This window comes from Pongo abelii, chromosome 11 (assembly GCF_028885655.2).
Source record: "Pongo abelii isolate AG06213 chromosome 11, NHGRI_mPonAbe1-v2.0_pri, whole genome shotgun sequence".
In the NCBI taxonomy this organism is placed as follows: domain Eukaryota; kingdom Metazoa; phylum Chordata; class Mammalia; order Primates; family Hominidae; genus Pongo; species Pongo abelii.
In genome coordinates this window covers 61,737,338-61,759,664 of record NC_071996.2, presented here as the reverse complement: position 1 = coordinate 61,759,664, position 22,327 = coordinate 61,737,338, and the positions used below count along the sequence as shown (strand labels likewise).

General features: G+C 40.9%; 1 protein-coding gene across 11 annotated transcripts in view; it reads left to right on the top strand.

The window, feature by feature from the left end:
- WDSUB1 (WD repeat, sterile alpha motif and U-box domain containing 1) overlaps nt 1-22,327 on the top strand; it is a 67,107-nt gene that overhangs the window by 5,736 nt on the left and 39,044 nt on the right. For 3 of the 11 annotated variants that reach the window (XM_054548969.2, XM_054548965.2, XM_054548970.2), the window contains exons 2-4: nt 14,133-14,554; nt 16,970-17,154; nt 21,281-21,373. In XM_054548969.2, coding sequence (XP_054404944.1) covers nt 14,133-14,554; nt 16,970-17,154; nt 21,281-21,373 — 700 coding nt within the window. The other 8 variants (XM_063712615.1, XM_024243782.3, XM_054548971.2 and 5 more) reach the window with 8 other exon arrangements.

Sequence of the window (22,327 nt, the reverse complement as noted above, 5' to 3'; positions counted from 1 at the left end):
TCCTTTAACCATACGTAAAAATTAACTCCAAATGGATCACAGACTTACATGTCAGAGCCAAAACTGTAAAACTCTTTTTTTTTTTTGAGACGGAGTCTTGCTGTGTTGCCCAGGCTAGAATGCAGCGGCTTGATCTTGGCTCACTGCAACCTCCACCTCCTGGGTTCAAGCCATGCTCCCACCTCAGCCTCCTGAGTAGCTGGGATTACAGGTGCCCGCCACATCGCCCAGCTAATTTTTGTATTTTTAGTAGAGACCAGGTTTCACCATCTTGGCCAGGCTGGTCTCGAACTCCTGACCTTGTAATCCACCCGCCTCAGCCTCCCAAAGTGCTGGGATCATAGGCATGAGCCACCGCACCTTGCCTAAAAACTCTTAGAAGGATGCATAGGAGTAAATCTTTGTAACTGTGGGTTAGGCAAATTCTTCCTATATACTATACCAAATGCATAAGTGACAAAAGAACAAAATAGAAAAATTGGACTTCATGAGATACCTCTTTAGAACCATTAAGATGGCTATAATAAAAGAGACAGACAATAGTAAGTGTTGGTGAGGTTGTGGAGAGATTGGAACTCTCATACGTTGCTTGTGGGACTGTGAAATAGCGTAACTGTTTTGGAAAACAGTTTGACAATTCCTCAAAATGTTAAGCAGTTACTTTATAACCCAGAAATTCTACACCTAGGTATATACTTGAGAAAACTGAAAACATATGTCAACCAAAAACTTACACAAAAATTTCATAGCAGCATTATTCATAACAGCTAAAAACTGGAAACTGAAATTCCATCAACTGATGAATGAATAAAATAAATGTGAGATATATATATATATATATATATATATATATACACACACACACAATGGAATATTACTTGGCAAAAAAAAGAAATGAAGTATTGATATATGCCATAATATGGGCAAACCTTGGAAATCCTATGATAAATGAAAGAGCCACTCACAAAGGATTACATATTATTCCATTTACATAAAATGACCAGAATAGGAAAAGCTGTGAGAATGGAAAGTAGATTAGTGTTTGATCAGGTTTGTTGGTAGAGTTGGATGGATCAGGTAGTAACTGCTAATAGGTATAGGGTTACTTTCTGTAGTTATAAAAAATATTCTAAACTTAGATGTGCAGTGATTGCACAATTCTGTGAATATACTAAAAGCCATTGAAATGTATACTTTAAATGGATAAATTGTATGGTATATACATTATATGCCAATGTTACTCGCGTCCGTGTGAAAAGACCACCAAACAGGCTTTGTGTGAGCAATAAAGCTTTTTAATCACCTGGGTGCAGGTGGACTGAGTCTGAAAAAGGATTCAGCAAAGGGAAATAGGGGTGGGGCAGTTTTATAGGATTTGGGTAGGTAGTGGAAAATTAGACTTAAAGGGGGTTGTTCTCTTGCGGGCAGGGGCGGGGGTCACAAGGTGCTAGGTGGGGAGCTCCTGAGATTCACTGTCCAGGAGAAGGAATGTCACAAGGTCAATTGATCAGTTAGGGTGGGGCGGGAACAAATCACAATGGCGGAATGTCATCAGTTAAGGCAGGAACTGGCTATTTCACTTCTTTTGTGGTTCTTCAATTGCTTCAGGCCATCTGGATGTATACGTTCAGGTCACAGGGGTTATGATGGCTTAGCTTGGGCTCAGAGGCCTAAAGTCAATTAAGCTGTTAAAAAAAAGTCGTCTCACTGACTCACTGTTGAATTTCAAGGTGATACAATTATTGTAGGTGTGGACACAAATATTGCCTATTCCCTAAAGAACATGCCTGAGAAATTGGAAGGCATAGGAAAGATGAAGTATATTAAATATGACCCAGGCATGCAGTGGCTAATGCCTGTAATCCCAGCAACTAGTGAGGCTGAGGTGGGAAGATCACTTGAGGCGAGGAGTTTGAAACCAGCCTGGGTGACAAAGCAAGGTCCCGTCTCTACAAAAACTAAAAATATTTGCCCAGTGCAGTGGTGCATGCCTATAGTCCCAGTTACTTGGGAAGCTGAGGCAGAAGGATGGCTTGAGCCCAGGAGTTGGAGGCTGCACTGAGCTATGATTGCACCACAGCACTCCAGCCTGGGTGACGGCCAGACCGTATCTCCTAAAAACAAACAAACAAACAAACAAATGAACAACAACAAAAACAAACAAACAAAAAACAGGCAAAACAAAAAAAGTACAGGCCTATTATATACTGGTCTCATAGGAGACTCTTTCTTGGGTATGATTATCCTAGATAGGTAAAGGTGGACAAGATTCATTTAAACCACAAATGCTTTGTCAGTACCAAAATGGAATCACTTATGTCAAACCCTAACAAAATGGAGCTGGAAGGTTGTAAAGGAGGTATGGTCATTCACATATAGTCCTGTAACAGGAACTGTCACAAAGGACTTTCCCAACTGGAATTTCCAGCTAAGCCACTTCTATGATAGCGCTCTTCTAGCAATAGCCAGTACCACTAATGAACAAATGCCACCATCTGTAATAAGCCCCTGTAGCCCAGGGTGTTGTTTCAGTACAGTTTAGTGGATTTCTCCTTTTTTCTTTTTTTAGAGACAGGGTCCTGCTCTGTCACCTAGACTGCAGTACAGTGGTGATCTTAGCTCACTGCAGGCTCAAACTCCTGGGCTTGAGCCTCAACCACCCTAATAGCTGGGATTACAAAGCATAAACCACCATGCCTGGCTGATTTCTTCTTTTGCCTCTAAAAACTTCCTGTTGCCCCAACCCCCTCCGACGCATCTATGGTTGCCAATGCATTCATATTGTGGATTGCAAGCCCTTGCCATTCTCCAACAACTTCTTTGTTTCTTTGCTGGTCTCTCTGTGGCTCAATTTGGGTTGACACTGCTTTTGGCAGTTCTAGTAACACTGATTTCATAACCATCACCATGGAAGACTCCATAAGACAAAATCTATATGTATCAAAAAAACAAAATATTTTTTCTTTGGAAAAATAATTGGATTTAACTTAAATTCCTTTGACTTTTTATGCCTTTGGACTTCAATTTTCAAGGAGATTTAATCTTAAGTCCTTAATTTTATTTTATGAATTTCATAACAGGAAGCAGTTAGAGTCATATTTTAGTCATTTTGTTGCTGGAATATTTTAATTTAGTTATTTAATCTCATTGCAGAGCCTCTCATGAACAAATCTGGATACTATGGTGGCACATAGTTTACAACGGGAATAAGATTAGGGAATAATTATTCAGTTTGGGGTACAGAATGGCCCCATAATTGATTTAATTAATACAGCAATCTGGTCTATGTCAGAGCTTTATGGGGGCAAAAATTAATATTGACCTCTGTTGACTAAAAATGACCCACAAAAAAACAATAGTTGGTATTAGGGGAGTAACTTAGTGAAAGTTAGGAGCAAGACAATCCAGGAGTGTGGGACCTTCCCACGATACCCTCAGGGGATGGCTGCAACCTTGGCTGGCCTTCCTCAGTGGTTCAGTGAAGAGAAGAACAAGCTGCAGAAGGCTGGGGTTGAAAGAACATGCACTCCTGGGTTCGCTTTCCCCATGATGGGACCTCCAGGAGTGTGGTATTCTTGGTCCTTCCACACTTTACTCCTGCCTCCCCTCTGTGGTAGGTGGGTTAAGGTAAGAGAATGAGCTTGTATAGCTCAGTGCCCCCTCCCATCTCTCTGGCCTGCCTATAGGAGCATGTATTCTGGTTGACGTGGGCTGTGCTGTAAGCCTGGCAGCAAAACCTCAGTCCTACGGATGGAAGCTTCCAGTTTTTCTGCACTTACTGGGTGGGCAAATCTGTTTAATTCTGGGGTTCAGAATCAAGAAGCCAATTGTGGCAAACCCCTCGCCCATGTCACCAGCTTAGACTTCTTCAATATTAAAGGGAATGTTTTGATCTCTGTTGTCTCTGTACTCTTCAATTGGCATGGAAAAACAGATCTGTTGGCTTCTTCAAACTCTATTTGTAGATGAAGCACATCAATTGATACTATATTATACAGCCAGGAAGATTCTTTCACAAATGAGATAACCATTGGTCTCAGTCTTGAAAATTATTTAGATTGTAATGTTCAAAAAAGATAGAAAAGTCACTCCAGAGAAAGGGACACACATTCATGGTGTTAGTAGTGGCAAATCCATAGAATGTGCAGCAACTTGATTCTTACCTCCTCAGAGGAAAGAATTCATCTGAGGGACATGAGGCAGAGTGAGAGACCAAGGCAAGTTTTTGAGCAGGAGTGAAAGTTTATTAAAAAGTATTAGACGGGTTGGGTGCAGTGGCTCACACCCATAAGCCCAGCACTTTGGGAGGCTGAGGCAGGCAGATCACTTGAGATCAGGAGTTTGAGACCAGCCTGGACAGCATGGTGAAACCCTGTCTCTATTAAAAAAAATGCAAAAATCAGCCAGGCATGGTGGCATGCACCTGTAGTCCCAGCTACTCAGGAGACTGAGGTGGGAGGATTGCTTGAGTCCAGGAGGTCGAGGCTGCAGTGAGCTGTGATCATGCCACTGCACTCTAGCCTGGGCAACAGAGTGAGACCCTGCTTCAAAAAAAAAATAAAATGCAAATAAAATGAAAAGAAAGTAACCAAATTACAAACACAGTTATTTCCCCATAGTAGTTTTCAAATTCTGGACAAATAACTATAACTGACAAGTTTGAGTTTAATCCATTTTAAGCAAAGAGATATTGTGTTGGCACATTTCTGTTCGTAATTCACTGAAGTGATAAGGAAATTCTAAACAATGCAAAGTTCAGCCTTTAATTACTACACTTCTATCTCTCTGGCAGTTATCTAGCTGCAAAAGCAGGTACCTCAAAACTTAGTGGTTTAAAATAACAATCTGCAACTTGGACAGGGCTTGACAGGAAGGCTCATCTCTGCTTCACATGACATCAGCTTTGGTGGCTCCACTAAGAGTTGGCGACCCCTCTCCAAGAGGGGTCACTCACAGGCACTGGTTACTGGCTGGGAGCTCAGCCTGGATTGAGAGATAGGAACTTCATTCCTCTCCATGTGGGTCTCTTCATGTAGCCCAGGCTTCCTCACTGCACGGTGGCTGGCTGCTGAGGGAAAGTGACTCAAGGACCGTATTGCCTCTTAAGACCCAGGCTTGGAAGTTATACAGTGTTGTCTATTGCATGTGTCAGTCTAATGACACACAAATTAAGGGGAAGGGACATAACCCCCACCTCTTGAGGGTGAGTGGCAAAGTTTTGGAAGAGCATGTGGGATGGGATATATTGTTGTAGTTATTTTTGGAAAATACAATTTGCTACATCAGGTATGACATTTTATTATATTCTTTAAAATGTGACAATTGTCCTTCCCTTTTTAAGTTACAAACAAAAAGTAAAACTAAAGGAGTATCTTGATTTTCTTTAGGCAAAAATCAGTCAACCAGTTTGAAAGTCATTAGTGAAAATATGGAGAAATATTAATTCCAGATAATCGGGTTAAAATGGAGACCTAGCATTATTTGGCCAATTAATTGACAGAATGTTACAAGATGCCAAAGACTGGTAGCATAAAATACTGTATTCCAGACTATAATGAGCAGTAAACTGGAAACATAATCTGTAATTCTGCAAATTGAACTATTGTTGAATGAATTAATTTTTCCGTATCTGTAATATTTTTACCTTATGTAATAAAAACCATAAATCTGGAAACAAAAGTATTTTTTTCATAAATGCAGTAACATCTTGAATTCTCTTGAAGAACATTAATAATAGTATCTGAAAATAAAGAATTTGAGAAAATGAGACAGAATAAGAAAATGAAAAAATGTAAATTGCAATTTAAAATTTCATAAACAAAAGCTGGGCATGGAGTGGCTCATGCCTGTAATCCCAGCACTTTGGTGTGGGGGCCAAAGGGGGAGGATTGCTTGGGCCCAGGAGTTGAGACCAGCCTCAGCAACATAGTGAGACCCTGTCTCTATACAAATAAAAATCAAAAAATGAGCTGGGATTTGTGCTGCACGCCTGTAGTCTCAGCTACTCAGGAGGCTGAAGTGGGAGGATCGCTTGAGCCCAGGAATTGGAAAACAAAACAAAAACAAAACCAACAAAACAAAATAAAAATTTCATAAAAAAAAAATATTTCTTGTACCATAAAGGCAGAAAAAGGCACAGTGAGAATTGCAAAAAAAATTTTTAGCATGTACCAAATACCAAGTTTCGTACATGTCATTACATTTCTTTCTGGTATTCTTACTTCCAGCCATACGCACATTTTCTGCTGTCAGGCAGTTCTCATTGTGCCCAATATACACCATCTCATCCCAACCCTCTGTTTTGTTGTTAGGCAGCCCCTGGATCTTTCTTTTTTCCTGTATGGAATTCCAAGTGTTTCTGAAGAACTCTGCTAATTCTTACTACTTGGTTGGCACACAGGGACTCTGAGTAGTTTAATGAAAAGATGGCCAGTTCGAAGGTGTAAAATTTACATAATCGCAAAGGATAAAGCAAATTAAGAGAACATTTTATGATGCAGAAGATAACACATCATGCTCCCAGACAGAGTTGCAGCTTTCCAGATCCCCAGAGTTCTCTACAAGGAGGTGGCACTGTGGCTCATACCAGATGTGGAGAGTTAATGGTTGCATCAGATATGAGATAATCTCTGGGCAATCTGCTACGATGTTTTTAAAAACGTCTTCTGCAGTATAATATACACATAGAAAAAAGCAAATTTCATGTGTTCAGCTTGATATAGTTTCATAAACTAAACACCTCAAGGGAGTTTTTATACCTTGAGCTCTACCTTGTCCAACTGTTCTGGAAACTCTGACATTGGGTTTGCCTGCAAAGGAAAACAACCTCAATACATGCCTGAGTATTTACTGTGAAACTGGGTATTTCCAAAGCTCACCCCTCAGCCAGCCTAGACTTCAGGTCTATTTAGCACACATTCTTACGCCCACCTTTTCCAACTTCACAGGCGCCTCTCATCTCTCCATTAAGCTCTTATTTACTCAGGACCACACATTTTATTAATTGGTGGCTCACTCATTGCTTCACATCTATTCGGTTCCCATTGCCACTGTATTTTGACAACATGTATTGCTTACTATTTAATTGAAAAGTTGGGGAGGGATAGCATTAGGAGATATACCTAATGCTAAATGACGAGTTAATGGGTGCAGCACACCAACATGGCACATGTATACATACGTAACAAACCTGCACGTTGTGTACATGTACCCTAAAACTTAAAAGTATAATAATAATAAAATTTAAAAAAAAAAAAAAAGTTGGTTTTTCTGGCTGGCCGCGGTGGCTCACGCCTGTAATCCCAGCACTTTGGGAGGCTGAGGTGGGTGGATCATGAGGTCAGGAGATCGAGACCATCCTGGCTATCATGGTGAAAACCCGTCTCTACTAAAAATAAAAAATAAAAAAAATTAGCCAGACATGGTGGTGGGCACCTGTAGTCCCAGCTACTCGGGAGGCTGAGACAGGACAATGGCGTGAACCCAGGGGTGGAGCTTGCAGTGAGCCGAGATCGCACCACTGCACTCCAGCCTGGGTGACAGAGCTTGCTCCGTCTCAAAAAAAAAAAGAAAAGAAAAGGTGGTTTTTCTTTAAATAGATCATTTAAAATTGTTTTCTATATTCTTCAAGTAGCATTATTTTAAGGAGCAGAGCAAGAAATTAATGGCAAAATGGGATTTTTATCCTTAAATAAGATTTTCTTTTTTTTTGGAGACACAGTCTCACTCTGTTGCCAAGGCTGGAGTGCAGTCGCTTGATCTCAGCTCACTACAACCTCTGCCTCCCGGGTTCAACAAATTCTCCTGCCTCAGCCTCCTGAGTAGTGGGTATTATAGGTGTGCACCACCATGCCTGGCTAATTTTTGTATTTTTAGTAGAGACGGGGTTTCACCACGTTGACCAGGCTGTTCTTGAACTCCTGACCTCAAATGATCTGCCCACCTTGGCCTCCCAAACTGCTGTGATTACAGGTGTGAGCCGCCACACCCAGCCTTAAATAAGATTTTGACAGCTACACAATTAGGGTGAGGAATGCATAAAACATTCAAATCTTTAATATTCCAAATCAAAGGTCTAACTACTTTGGGAGATGTTAACTAAAATATCTTGCCTATATACTATAGAAACAGAATTTATAAAGATACATTTATAAGAATTTATAGATTTGTAGAGTGAACTGGTACACGACAGAGTGTTAAAGTAGTTAGATCTTTGGAGACCAGCCTCAATGAGGCTTCTATCTTTGAAACTGCCTGTCTCTGTAGGACAGGCAACGCTGACTATACTGGACATAAGGTCATGGTGCTAAACTACTGGCAGGTGTAGTCACGGGCTTCTTTTATATATTTTACTTAAAGAATATTATAACCAATTTGGCTTATCAAATTAGTGTAGACAGAGGCTGAGGCGGGTGGATCACTTGAGGTCAGGAGTTCGAGATCAGCCTGGCCAACATGGTGAAACCCTGTTTCTACTAAAAATACAAAAAGTTAGCCGGGCGTGGTGGTGGGCGCCTGTAATCCCAGCTACTTGGGAGTCTGAGGCACGAGAATCACTTGAACCCGGGAGATGGAAGTTGCAATGAGCCAAGATCGTGCCACTGCATTCCAGCCTGGGCGACAGAGCAAGACTCCATCTCACAAACAAACAAAAAAACCCACACACAAATTAGTGTAGATAAAAAAGGTATCCCTCAAGTTTGACAAGAAAGTGGAGAGACAAACACAACTACATATTGCTGAGAGTGTAAACTGTACAACCTCTCTGAAGAGCAGTATGGTAATACTTATTAAAACTGTCTACACCTTTATGCCCAGTGATTCCATTTCCTTTTTTTTTCTTTTGTGAGACAAAGTCTCACTCTATCCCCCAGACTGGAAGTGGAATGGGGTGATCTCTGCCCACTGCAACCTCAGCCTCCTGGGTTCAAGAGATTCTCCTGTCTCAGCCTCCTGAGTAGCTGGGATTACAGGTGCGTGCCACCATGCCCGGCTAATTTTTTTCTATTTTTAGTAGAGATGGGGTTTCACCATGTTGGCCAGGATGGTCTTGAACTCCTGACCTCAGGTGATTCACCCAGCTTGGCCTCTCAAAGTGCTGGGATTACAGGCATGAGCCACCGCACCTGGCCTCCATTTCAATTTTTATCCTAAGTACATATTCATAAATATGGAAAAAGATTTATGTACATAACGTGGTAATATATTGAGGCTAAAAGAAAAGGATTTAGGTACAAAGATACTTAATCCAGCATTATTTACACTAAGAGCAAAAATGTTGAAACCATCCAGCAACAGGGAAAATGTTAAATAATTTATGGTTTGTTTCTATGTAGACCATTATGTAGAAAAAAAAGCTAATGAAATTTTAGACATAGGAACAGCTCATGACACAAGTTTGTTTTAAAAAGGCAGTTTCCAGGACTTTTTGTAAAATTACTGTTTTTTCTGAAAGACTGAGAGAAAATGTTATCTGAGTGGGTTATCTCTGAGTGATGTAATTATTGACTATTTATTTTCCTGTTTATTCTGTGTTTCCTACAGAGCTCTATTATTTATACAACCAAAAACTTGTTTTTAGAAAATACTGCTTTGGCAATACTTTGGAATGGAATTTGGTGTTCAAAGTCTCAATCATGATGCACTCCGCTAATTTTAAAAAATTAACAAGAACTTCACAAAATCCTAATTTTGATCTTCCCTTTCCCCTTAGTCTTTTTCATTGCAAATAGTTTCCCACGGTCTCAATTTCATCTTTAAATGTGAGCATTTTCGGTCATTACTCTTCAAATGTAACTTTGGTCTCCACAGGCTGATATATTTTTAATGTTTCCTCATGGATTAAAAATAAAAGCTCTCTGTATCTTTGATTTTCATCTGAACATAGTCCCACACTATGTCGTGCATTTTAGTTAACAAGTGGTAACTTGCTCAGGAACTTTTTTTTTCTGGATAATTTTTATCTCAAAAAGCACTGGCAGGGCCACTTTGTAGTCAATGACACGTGGAAACCAGTCTACCGTGAGCCACTGGGAACGCACTGGGAAAGGCTGAAAAGGCGCCCGGGGTTCCAGTGAGCTCAGGATACCCACCCAACGGCAGGGCTGGGGCCTGGGGCAGGCAGCCTGCCCGGGAGAGTCCCCTAGGGAAACCCGAATGCGGAGGCGAGGGCAGAAGACGCCAAGTCACGGACCGCCCAGGGTGGCCGAAATAGAGAAGGCCAATCTGGGAGACCGGCCTCGGAGAACACAGTGCAGGGTGGAGAACTGGAGAAAGAGGTAAAAACTTTCAGCAGGGATGGCCGAACATTCCATGCAACACCCCTTTAAAACGACGTTTCAGGCGATCACTAGGCCTTGCGACCGCAGCTTTAGCAAAACAGAAAGATTTGCGACGGAAGTCCCTTTCCAAGCCTGAACTCACCTTGACCCTACGAGCCAGAAGCTGGGGAGGAACTCGCAGTCCGGGCGGAAGAGCGCGCATGCGCCGCCTCAGGCGCCTGTCCCGGGGGTGGGGCCTGTTCCCTCCGCCCTGGGTCTCCACAGGCTTTCGCGGGGCGGGGCCTACTCTCTCCACTCTGGGTCTCCGCGGGCGTTCGGGGGGCGGGGCCTGTTCCGTCCGCTCTCGGTCCCCGCGGGCGTTCGGGGGCAGGGCCTGTTCTCTCTGCTCTGGGCCTCCGCTGGCGCCCGCCCCGCCCGCCTCACCTGCGCGGCACGTGACCCGCACCGCCCGTGGGCACCTGAAGGCGGATCCCGCGCGCCCCCGGTCTTGCAGGTGGGAGCGGCCGCGCCCACGGGCCGGCTCAGCGGCGGTGGCGGCAGGTGGGGAAGCGCGTCTGAACCCTCCATTTCCCGGTTCTAACCGCGCAGCAGGGCCCAGCCGGGACCTTGAGTGCGGCGAGGCGTGGTTCGTGCACCATTGGCCCGGGGCTAGGGCGGGCGTGTCGGCGTCGGGTGGAAGGAAGCCCCTTGCGGGTGAGCTCCCTGCCTCCCAGGCGTCCCTCTTGCCTGTGGTGGCTTAGTCCACAGAGGCCCGGCCGCTCTTAGAGTGGGGCACATTCTTGGTCTTTCGTGCGTGGGGGGTGTAAGTCGCGGACTTTATTTTGGGAGCGCTGGACACCTTTCGGGTTTGCTTTGAATGAGATCCCTGTGTTTACGCTGGGCAGCTGACCTGGTGTGCCCGAGAATTTACTGTTCGCGTGACAGCCGAGGCCCGAGGGAACGCCCACACCACCCCCCCCCGCCCCCAAGGCAGGTCCTGGGTAGGCCTGAGAGCTTTTTCAAAACAAACTGTTCAGCTGACGGTGGCCTCGGTGCTTCCCACTGAATGCCCTGGAACTGCAAAGGGAGCTGAGTACCGCAGAGGGCTGGGAGCCGAAGTTTGTTTGGAAAATCACCTGTGCGCACTTGCACAGCTGGGATTTGCGAGCTCTCCAGAAAGCACCACCTAGTCTTGATTGTTTTCAAGACAACAGTACAGGGTAATCTACCAGAAATTTTCGTGTTTGGTTTTTAGGCTTTATTGGAGTTTATGTTCGAAGAAAAGAAGCTGAACTTATCCTAAAAGGATAAGATGAAGATAGGGGAAGGCATGCTCCTGATGTCTTAATATTTGTTTGATTGATTGATGGGGTCCTGCTCTGTTGCCCAGGCTACAGTGCAGTGGTGCAATCACAGCTCACTGCAGGCGTCACCTCCGGGACTCAAGTGATGCTCCCGCCTCAGCCTCTCAAGTAGCTGGGACTACAGGTGCCCGCCACCACACCCAGCTAATTATTTTTATTTTTGGAGAGATAGGGTCTTGCCTTGTTGCCCAGACTGGTCTTAAACTCCTGGGCTCAAGTGTTCCACCCATCTCGGCCTCCCAAAGTGCTGGGACTACAGGTGTGCACCATCGTGCCCAGACCTTTTTTTTTCTTTGGTAGAGGTGTTTCCGTAAATAAGACTAGGACAAAGGATTATCAATTTTACAAGTCAAGGTTATACCTGCCCCTTTCAGAGCTGATTCTGCCTCACTGGACACCAGTTTTCCACCCTCAGTTATGTTTCTGTGTGTGTGTATGTATATTTAGTCTTGGTAGATTTTCTAATTTCATATTACATATGGATTATTTAAAGGCTGGAACTCAATTGGGCTTGAACAAAATAAATATTCAACATATATTTATTTAAGTACATTAGGTGCCTGACAGTTTTACATGGTGTGGATACAGAAATGAGCAAGATGGCAAAGTACCTACTCCGTTGGGATTTACATCCTAGTCGGGGGAGACAATTTAACAAATATCCGATGCTGGTGGTAATTGCTCAGAATATAGGGTGATGTGCTAGCCTAGGGAGTGGCTACTTTAAATAGGGAAACTGTCCCTGAGGAGAGACACTGAAATTGAGATCTAAATGACAAATAGGATCCCAAGAGCAGAGGGAAGAGCATTTCAGCTTGAGAAAACTGCTTTATGGAGACGGAAGACTGTTTGGCCAAGGAGGCTGGAAAGAAGAGAGGGACAGTGGCCAGAGTTGAGATCTAAGAAGTGGGCAGGCGGGAATTATATAGGATTTTGATTATATAAGATTGTATAGGATTTTGTTTGCCATGATGAGGAGTTTGATTTTATTTTAAATTTGTAAATTTGTTATTGAGCGTGGTCTGGCTAAGTTCATTTTTTGACACTTTCTTAGGTTTTCTTTTGTTGGTTTCCTTGATTCATTCAGAGGTGGTTCCTCACCTCAAGTCTTTTGTATAATTTTACTATTAATCAGACAGGATGACAAACCATGATAGGACAGCTTTCAACATGGCCACTTATTAATAAATTTTCAATGAGACTTTTGTTGTTTTTTTTAAGAGCAAATCCTACAGTTTCATTTCAAAGGCGGAGCAGATAGCCTTGGCTCCATCCTGTGGAGGGAGCAGCTAAGATAGTTTATTAGAATAGAAAATACTTTTTGAGTTGAGATGAGCAGATCTGGAATGAGATATTTTTGAGAACTGCTTATGAGAAAGGCTTCAAAGGTGAAATAAACACCTTAGGTTTTGAAAGCTCAACATCAAATCAGTTTGAAGTTATTTGACAAGGTTCTTTTTGAGGAGTTGTGGAAATTTATTGGTATGACAACGGTGGTTGTGAGAATCAGGGGTTAGAGTCGTATAGATTTTTTTTTTTCTCCAAATTGTTCTTATCCCAGGTAACAGGTTGTCTTTTAAAACAGAGCTCCCTTGGCCGGGTACGGTGGCTCACGCTGGTTATCCCAGCACTTTGGGAGGCCGAGGTGGGCGGATCACTTGAGGCCAGGAATTCAAGACCTGGCCAACATGGGGAAACCCCGTCTCTACTAAAAATACAAAAAAGTTAGCCAGGCATGGTGGGACATGCCTGTAATCCCAGCTACTTGGGAGGCTGAGGTGGGAGAATCACTTGAACCCGTGAGGCGGGAGTTGCAGTGACCTGAGAACATGCCACTGCACTCAAGCTTGGATGACAGAGGGAGATCCTGTCTCAACAAAACAAAACATAGATCCCCAACCCCCAGGGCTGAGGACTGGTACCCATCGTGGCCTGTTAGGAACTGGGCTGCATAGCAGGAGGTGAGGGCATGAGTGAGCTCCACCTCTTGTCAGATCAGCTGCAGTGTTATATTTTCTTTCTTTTTCTTTTTGAGATGCAGTTTCGCTCTGTCACCCAAGCTGAAGTGCAGTGGCACGGTATCAGCTCACTGCAACCTCCTCCTCCCTTCAAGGGATTCTTCTGCCTCAGCCTCCCAAGTAGCTGAAACTACAGGCATGTGCCACCACACCCAGCTAATTTTTGTAGCTGGGGCTCCAGGCATCCACAAACCCTATTGTGAACTGCGCCTGCGACGGATCGAGGATGTGTGCTGCTTATGAATCTAATGCCGGATGATCTGAGGTGAAACTGTTTCATCCTGAAACCATCCCCCACACCCCAGTCCAGGGAAGAATTGTCTTCCACGAAACTGGTCCTTGCTGCCAAAAAGGTGGGGACCACTGCTTTAAAGTGTTGATGTAGAAGCTTTCATTGAGCAAATTAAAACATTTTGGCCCTTTTATATAGATTCAAATTGCATGTATCTGATTCCTAGAATAAATAACCTTTATCTGCTTAAAAATTTCAGGCTGTTTTACTTCAAATAAAGAACATGGTGAAACTGATTCACACATTAGCTGATCATGGTGACGATGTCAACTGCTGTGCCTTCTCCTTTTCCCTCTTGGCTACTTGCTCCTTGGATAAAACAATTCGCCTGTACTCGTTACGTGACTTTACTGAACTGCCACATTCTCCATTGAAGTTTCACACCTATGCTGTCCACTGCTGCTGTTTCTCCCCCTCAGGACTTATTTTGGCATCGTGTTCAACAGATGGTACCACTGTCCTATGGAATACTGAAAATGGACAGATGCTGGCAGTGATGGAACAGCCTAGTGGCAGCCCTGTGAGGGTTTGCCAGTTTTCCCCAGACTCCACGTGTTTGGCATCAGGGGCAGCTGATGGAACTGTGGTTTTGTGGAATGCACAGTCATACAAGTTACATAGGTATGGATATTTAAATCCTTCCTGTTTTAATCCTGTTGACTAGGTGTACTTAAAAAAAAAATGAAAACAAGATATTTTGATACTCTGCACAGTCTAAGTGATGTAGAAAAAAAGAAAAATATTTTGATGACCCTAGGAAGCCAATAGTTTTCAGGTAGCACAAGGAAAAATATTTTAACCGGGCTGGGTGCGGTGACTCACGCGTGTAATCCCAGCACTTTGGGAGGCCAAGGCAGGCGGATCACAAGGTCAGGAGATCGAGACCATCCTGGCTAACATGGTGAAACCCCGTCTCTACTAAAAATACAAAAAATTAGCCAGGCATGGTGGCGGGCGCCTGTACTCCCAGCTACTGGGGAGGCTGAGGCAGGAGAATGACGTGAACCCGGGAGGCGGAGCTTGCAGTGAGCCGAGATCACACCACTGTACTCCAGCCTGGGTGACAGAGCGAGACTCTATCTCAAAAAAAAAAAAATTTTTAACTGGCCTTCTAAAGGTCAAAAACCCAGAGAGATGTTTAATGTGATTCTTATAGTAGATTTGCTTAGCTCCAATCTTAAAATTAAGAGTTAATCTTGTTAGACTTTTATGGGTTTTTTTTTTTTTTTATTGTAAGAGTTAAAGCAGTATTTTGAAGATTCAGTAATTTTAGGCTTTATTTTTGTCACTTGTGGTTTAAGTGTTTTCTTTCTTTTTTGAGACAGTTTCACTCTTGTTGCCCAGGCTGGAGTGCAGTGGTGGGATCTCAGTTCACTGAAACCTCCACCTCCCGGGTTCAAGCAATTCTCCTGCCTCTGCTTCCCGAGTTGCTGGGATTACAGACTCTTGCCTCCACGCCCAGCCAATTTTTTGTATTTTTAGTAGAGACCGGGTTTCACCATGTTGGCCAGGCTGGTCTTGAACTCCTGACCTCATGTGATCCACCCGCTTCGGCTGGCTTCCCAAAGTGCTGGGATTACAGGTATGAGCCACTGCGCCCGGCCCAAGTGTTTTCAATAATAAAGTAATAGTATGTAAAGCTCAGCTAAGAGATGCAGTTATTTCTCTGACCGCAATTCTTGCTGGATGAATGACCAAGCCCAGAAGAAGGAACCTCATGCCTGGTGTGGTGGTGATGTGTTATTTATCATTTCTTAAAAACTCACCTGAAAAACTCTTTTGGAAAAAAACAATTAATTTACATTGGTAATGTTGTGTTGCAATTTAACAACATTAAAACTATTCACATTTATTTATATTGTGGCAAAATATACATAACAAAAGTTATTTTTATTAGCTAGGTGTGGTGGCGTGTGCCTGTAGTCGTCGCTACTCCAGAGGCTGAGGTGAGAGGATCACCTGAACCCAGGAGTTTGAGGCTGCAGTGAGCTAGGATTGCGCTACTGTACCCCAGCCTGAGTGACTGAGTGACCCCGTCTCAAAAAAAAGTTAAAATTTTCACACTAACACTTTTAGATGACATTAAGTACATTAGAAACCATGCGGTTGTAAGTAATTACCAATTAAAAGAGCCTAGTGTACCTCCCCCTCCTTCTGTCTCCCAACATCTTTCAGAGCACAAATGCCAGTTGGTCAACAACTATTGCTCATTTAAGTTTAGGTCTTTGGGTTGAAGAGGGTGACATGTTTTAAGTGATGATAATAAACACTTAGGTCAAATATCTTTTTTATATGCATGAAATCCAGCTGCCAGCTAAGGAATCTTATCCAATGACGACTTCTGGCTCTATAGCATAACTATCCCTAAACTATGTAATTAATTATATATAAATGATAGATACCCTGCTGGATGGGACAGTGCGTTAATTGTTGGGTTTTTAACAGCTTATTTTTCCTAATTGAGCAAATACTAATACTTCAGCACAGTGCCTCCCTGTCTTCCTAACATAATTTTAACTTGCCCACAGCATTTTCCTTTCATAAATAATTTATATTTGAAGACCTCGCCATTGCTTCTGGGTAATTTTTAATACAGACGTTGAAGGTACCTTTGACTCCAATAACATATTTTCCAATAAAAATAGTTTTATCTTACCTTTTTTAAAAAATATGGCTGTAGTTGATGTTGCTTGTCGTTGCTTTTCTGGTTAAGTTTTACAGATTTTAATGCGTTTATACTGGTTTGCCCTGTGGAAAAATATGAAGATATGTGGACTTTGGTTTGTAATTTAGGCTTGAACATACCAGTTAAAATGTTTAAGGGAGGATATTTAAATCCTCCCTTGCTTTTAGACAGTATATCTCAGTTCATAGCATATAAATGATATTTTATTTCTGTAGGCATCAATTGTCCTTTCTCTGTAGTTCTGTGATAGCCATTTATTCTCTTTTCACTGTATCAAGCTGCTGTTAGAGACTGTGGTATAAAGTAAAGGATACTCTGAAATGAAAACGCACTTTTTGCTTTTATTTCAGATGTGGTAGTGTTAAGGATGGCTCCTTGGCGGCATGTGCATTTTCTCCTAATGGAAGCTTCTTTGTCACTGGCTCCTCATGTGGTGATTTAACAGTGTGGGATGATAAAATGAGGTGTCTGCATAATGAAAAAGCACACGATCTTGGAATTACCTGCTGCGATTTTTCTTCACAGCCAGTTTCTGGTTGGTTATTTTATTCTTTAAAGCACTAGAAATTCCTATTTGTAATTTGTGCTGTATATGACTTTTCATTCTTTTATTCTTTTTTATGTTATCATTAGTAGAGTTAGGAGCCCTCTTAATTTATTCCTGTAAAGGGATTATCCTTCTCTCTTTTTTGACCAAAAATGAAATCATGAAAAAATATATGAGAAAATCGCATTCTTTTTTTTTTTTTGGTCTTGGAGTTTCCTGCAAGAAAATTACATTCTTTATTATATGCAGGGGGTGACTCAAATTGGTACAACAGATTCAGATTCCTTGGATATGGCAATTTAGAGGACCTAACCCTATTGATATAATTGCAATTAAAAGAACAGTATATTGATAGTCAAGTAGAAATGTAAACTTTAAAAATTGGAAATAGAAGCTGTTTTCCATTTACTAATTTAATCTTCCAAAAGCTAAATTTATAAAATGTTTGCCAACACAATTCGTTTTTTAGAAATAAGCAAAACTCCTGAATATAGTCTCTTGGTTTTAAGTAGGTACAGTGATTTGGAAAGTTCTTTAGAGTTTTCATTTTCCATGTTAGTGGATGGGAGTTCTGTAGCTTTTGTCCCCCTGCAGTCTTGTTACCAGACCAGTGCTATCCATAAGAACGTAATGCAAGCCACTCAGGAAAATTTAAAATGTTGTAGTAGTAGATGAAATTAATTAATAATATATCCTGATATATCTATAATGTAGTTTCAATAATTGATAAAAATTATTAATAAGATTTTATCTTTTGTACTAAGTCTTTGAAATCTGGTATGTGTATTATAGATAGTACATTTCAATTTGGACTAGCTGCATTTCAAGTCTTTGGTACCTACATATGGCCAGTCACTGCCCTATTGGACAAAACAGGTCCAGAGAGTAGACAGGAAGGTTTTGCTATTTCCCCCCTTTTCAAGCCCATCAATGGCTTGTTAAGATATGATTAAGATCTCAAATCCCAAAAGCAAAACATGTTCTGCTTCCCCCAATCTCAAATTGCTCTTGGCCTCATGCATTTTTTGCCACATTGACTTTCTTTAATTCCTGGAATGTTTCTAAAATTTTTCCAAGGGTTTCATGTGCAGAGCCTTTACCTGGTTTGCTGTTAATATCCTTTAGAATTTGGCTGAAAATCACTAAAGATAAGTCTCTCCTGCTCTTAACCCCTGCACTAAATCTGTATAATTTTGATATAGTCTTTTTTTGCATGCTTTATTTTTCTATTACAGTACTAAGTATCACAATTTTTAATTCTATATTTATATGGGTAATATTTAATGGTGTTTTTCCTATTAGCTTGTAAGCTCCAGGCAGGCAGGGCCTGGGTCTCTTTTCTTCATCGTGCCTGATACAGAGTAGGCCTTGAAATGTAGATTGATGAGTAAGATTCCTTTTAATGATTTGCTGAAATAATAGATTTTCTTTTCATAAACCCATTCTTATATTAAACTCCCTCCCTAATTTAATTAAGGCAGTTATTCTTTTAATATATTGTTCTGTGATATTTTACTCTAAGAACAGCTTGTAACAAACAAGCCATTGCTTCCATTTCTGTGGGACCTTCTCCACATCTTGTAGGCACTCAATGAATCTGGTGAATTATATAAGTGTGGAGAGATCTAGGTTCCTTTTTTGGTTCTAAATGATCTGAAGATAGATTTCCAATGAAAATACCATTATATTAGTTAATATTAGAATAAAAATAAGGGCTTTTTTGTCCTGCATTTAGAAAGAGTGGGAGCTTATAGGGTCAGGAAAGGCTCACTAAACCAGGCAGAGAATTCTAGGTGAGATTCTGAAATGATACCCACATCCCCACCCTGCCTTTAGAACATATACACGTCTCTCGGTATAATTTTAATCTTTGTGCCTTCTTTAGTTCCTTTAGTGTTGCTGTTGAAATATATCTTAACCTTATGAGTAAATTCTCTGAAAGAAATTGATACATGCTTTAAAGTGATTATTGTAGGAATTTTTGGGAACAACTGTATTTATTTAGAAGACAGTATATAATTTAAATTTGTTTAATTTAGTGTTTGTTATTATCTGTAAATACTTATGACATATTGACTTATCTTGTGACATTTTGCTGAAATAAGGAAAAATAATCCTGTTTGCACCTGAGAGTAAATGATCATTTCTCTCCAGTTTTTAAATGATAAAGTGTAGGTTAGGTTATTATAATTTAAATATTTTTCCTGAAGAAAAGTATGTTTCTAAATATTAGATACTGAACATAAGCACATTTTAACCTGTGTAATTTTCCATTGTCTTAGCTGAATTTTCACTATTTAGAGAACTTCAGAATTAACTTCAAAGGATCTATTTAGTTAAGAAACAAATAGGGTTGCTAATTAGGTCTAATACAGAAATATTTTGCTCTCAGCCGTTTATTGAATAAAATGTTTTGTCTTAAAAAGACAGTGATTATCAGGAATTGCTCGTATCCCTCAAGATCTCTCTTAGAAAGGATACATTTTGGGTAAACCTATGCTACAGAAAGAAACAAAAATGCTACTGAAATATGGAAGTCCCATGGAGTTGGAAAAGCTTTCAGTGAAATGGAATTTAATTCGTTGTTTGTTAGTAAAGTGTTTGTACTTTCAAAGAGGCAGAGTCCATAGAAAAAATTTACATGCCCAGGTGTATACATTTGTTAAATTTTATATACTGAAAATTTGTTAAGCCAGAGTGCAATCTTAAGATGGATGTTAGATTTCTGTTTTGGTGACAGGGTCTTGCTCCGTCATCCAGGCTAGAGTGCAGTGGTGTGATCATAGCTCACTGCAGCCTCAAACTCTTGGGCTCAAGGAGATCCCCTGCCTCGGCCTCCTAAGTAGCTACAACTACCGATGTGTGCCACCACACTCGGCTAATGTAAAAATTTTTTTGTAGAGATGGGGTCTTACCATCTTTCCTAGCTTGGTCTCAAACTCCTGGTGTCAGCCTCTCAAAGTGCTGGGATTACAGACTTCAGCCACCATGCCCAGCCTCAATTTCTTAATTGTGCTTTACTGCATATGAGTGCCAAAACTTACTTGATGAAACTACATGTGATATTAGGTGCAACTTGTATAAAATTGCATTGATGATATCAATATTTACATTATCCAAAATTGTTTAGGAACTTAATCTAGTAGATATATAATGATACACTAAAATTAAGTAAGTGTAAAGTAGTAGCGCTTCTGGGACACCATTTAACGGGTTACTTTCCCTAAATAATATAATATTTTCGACCAAATGGAGTGAATTGATGTTATTTTTGATTTCTATAATTCCAGCCTTTGGCTTGATTAAGTCAAATGGAAAAAAATTCCCATTATTATTCCATGCGAACTATAGACCAGGCTTTTAAGAAACTGATATGACATTAGGCCAGTGCAGTGGCTCACGCCTGTAATCCTAGCACTTTGGGAGGCTGAGGCAGGTGGATTGCAAGGTCAGGAGTTCAAGACCAGCCTGGCCAATATGGTGAAACCCTGTCTCTACTAAAAACACAAAAATTAGCCGGGCGTGGTGGCACATGCCTATAATCTCAGCTACTTGGGAGGCTGAGGCAGGAGAATTGCTTGAACCTGGGAGGTGGAGGTTGAGGTTAGCTGCCGAGATTGCACCACTGCACTCCAGCCTGGGCATCAGAGCGAGACTCCGTCTCAAAAAAAAAAAAAAAAAAAAAAAAAGAGGAAGAAATTGCTATGACCTTAAAAAAGGTTGGGAATGATTAAACATTTAACACTCTCAAAGTAACTGACTTTTCTTCCTAATTTTTCCTATCAATGCTAGCCTCATAGACTCTAAAATTGAGTTAGAGGAGGATGCTCTATTTAGTGGCTCAATATTGGTTCTTGCAGCCTTGAGTTCTATTCTTTGAGGAAGGAAAATGAAAGGTATTTTCTTGTAGCAACTTGAGGACTAATAATCCCATATAGTACCTTGTTTAAAAGAAATTCTTTAATCAACATTTGTTAAGTAGTTTAAGTTAACTAATAGCTTGTGAACATGGTTTAAATGAGTAGAATTAATAGATCTTAGTATAAGAAATGGGAATTTTTTGGGGGTTTCATTGTTTTACAAATTCTCTGTATTTATTTTTAATAAATTTTAGATGGAGAACAAGGTCTTCAGTTTTTTCGATTGGCATCATGTGGTCAGGATTGCCAAGTCAAAATTTGGATTGTTTCTTCTACCCATATCTTAGGTATGTATGCTAAATAGTGCTTCTCTAAAATTATTTGTGGTCTGGATAAAATTTCTATTTAATCTTTTTACTTAAGGTACCCTGAGTATCTAAAAGTAAGTATTAAAATATGGTTTAAGAAACTTTTAGTCAAAGTAATATACATGATTTAAAAATCAGATGCTCATTGCTGATCATGACCTCACCCATACTACTGCCATGCACATTTCTGCTCACCAGAGGTGACCACTTTGCACTTGATTTCAACTCCTTTGTGGTTTTCACAGTTTCTGTAAACATTGTTTATACCACTACATTTTTTTATTTATTCACTGTAGGTACTGCTTTTTGTTAGTGTGTGGGTCTTTTCCCATCCATTGTACTATTCCATCAGGTGACCCTTTCAGTCAGGAAGCTTATTTTGTACAGTTTTGGAATAAACTATTCCGTTATGTTATTTCTTTAATTCATCTCTCTTTTTACAACTTCCATTAATTGAATGTTGGGCCTCCTGAATTGATTCTCTTTTTTTATCCCCCACATTTCTCTCTCTTTTCTTGTACTTTAGGGGAAAATTTCTCTGCTTTTTCTCTTAACCTTTTTTTGAATCTTTTATCGCATTAATCATATTTTCAGATTCTGAAAGCTCACCGTCTTCTTTGTTTTCTTTTCATGGTGTCCTTTATAAATGTAAGATGTCAAAACTCTCAGGATGTCATTTAGGAGTTTTTGCTTTAAGTTCCCTTCTGTTTTCTGATCTTTGTTTGCAATTGGGTCCCCTTTTTGCTTAGTATTCTGTTTGCATTTAAGAATTAGACAATGTTTAGAAGCTCTGTGCACAGAAGTGGTTTGTTATTGCTGGCTTCCCTCTAGGATGAGGAGGTGGGTAGTTGGCCCTTCTGGGTGAGGGATTGGGGACTTAGGGAGTAGACACGCTGTCACCCTAGAGCTTCCCAGGCAGTTGTTTTTTTTGAA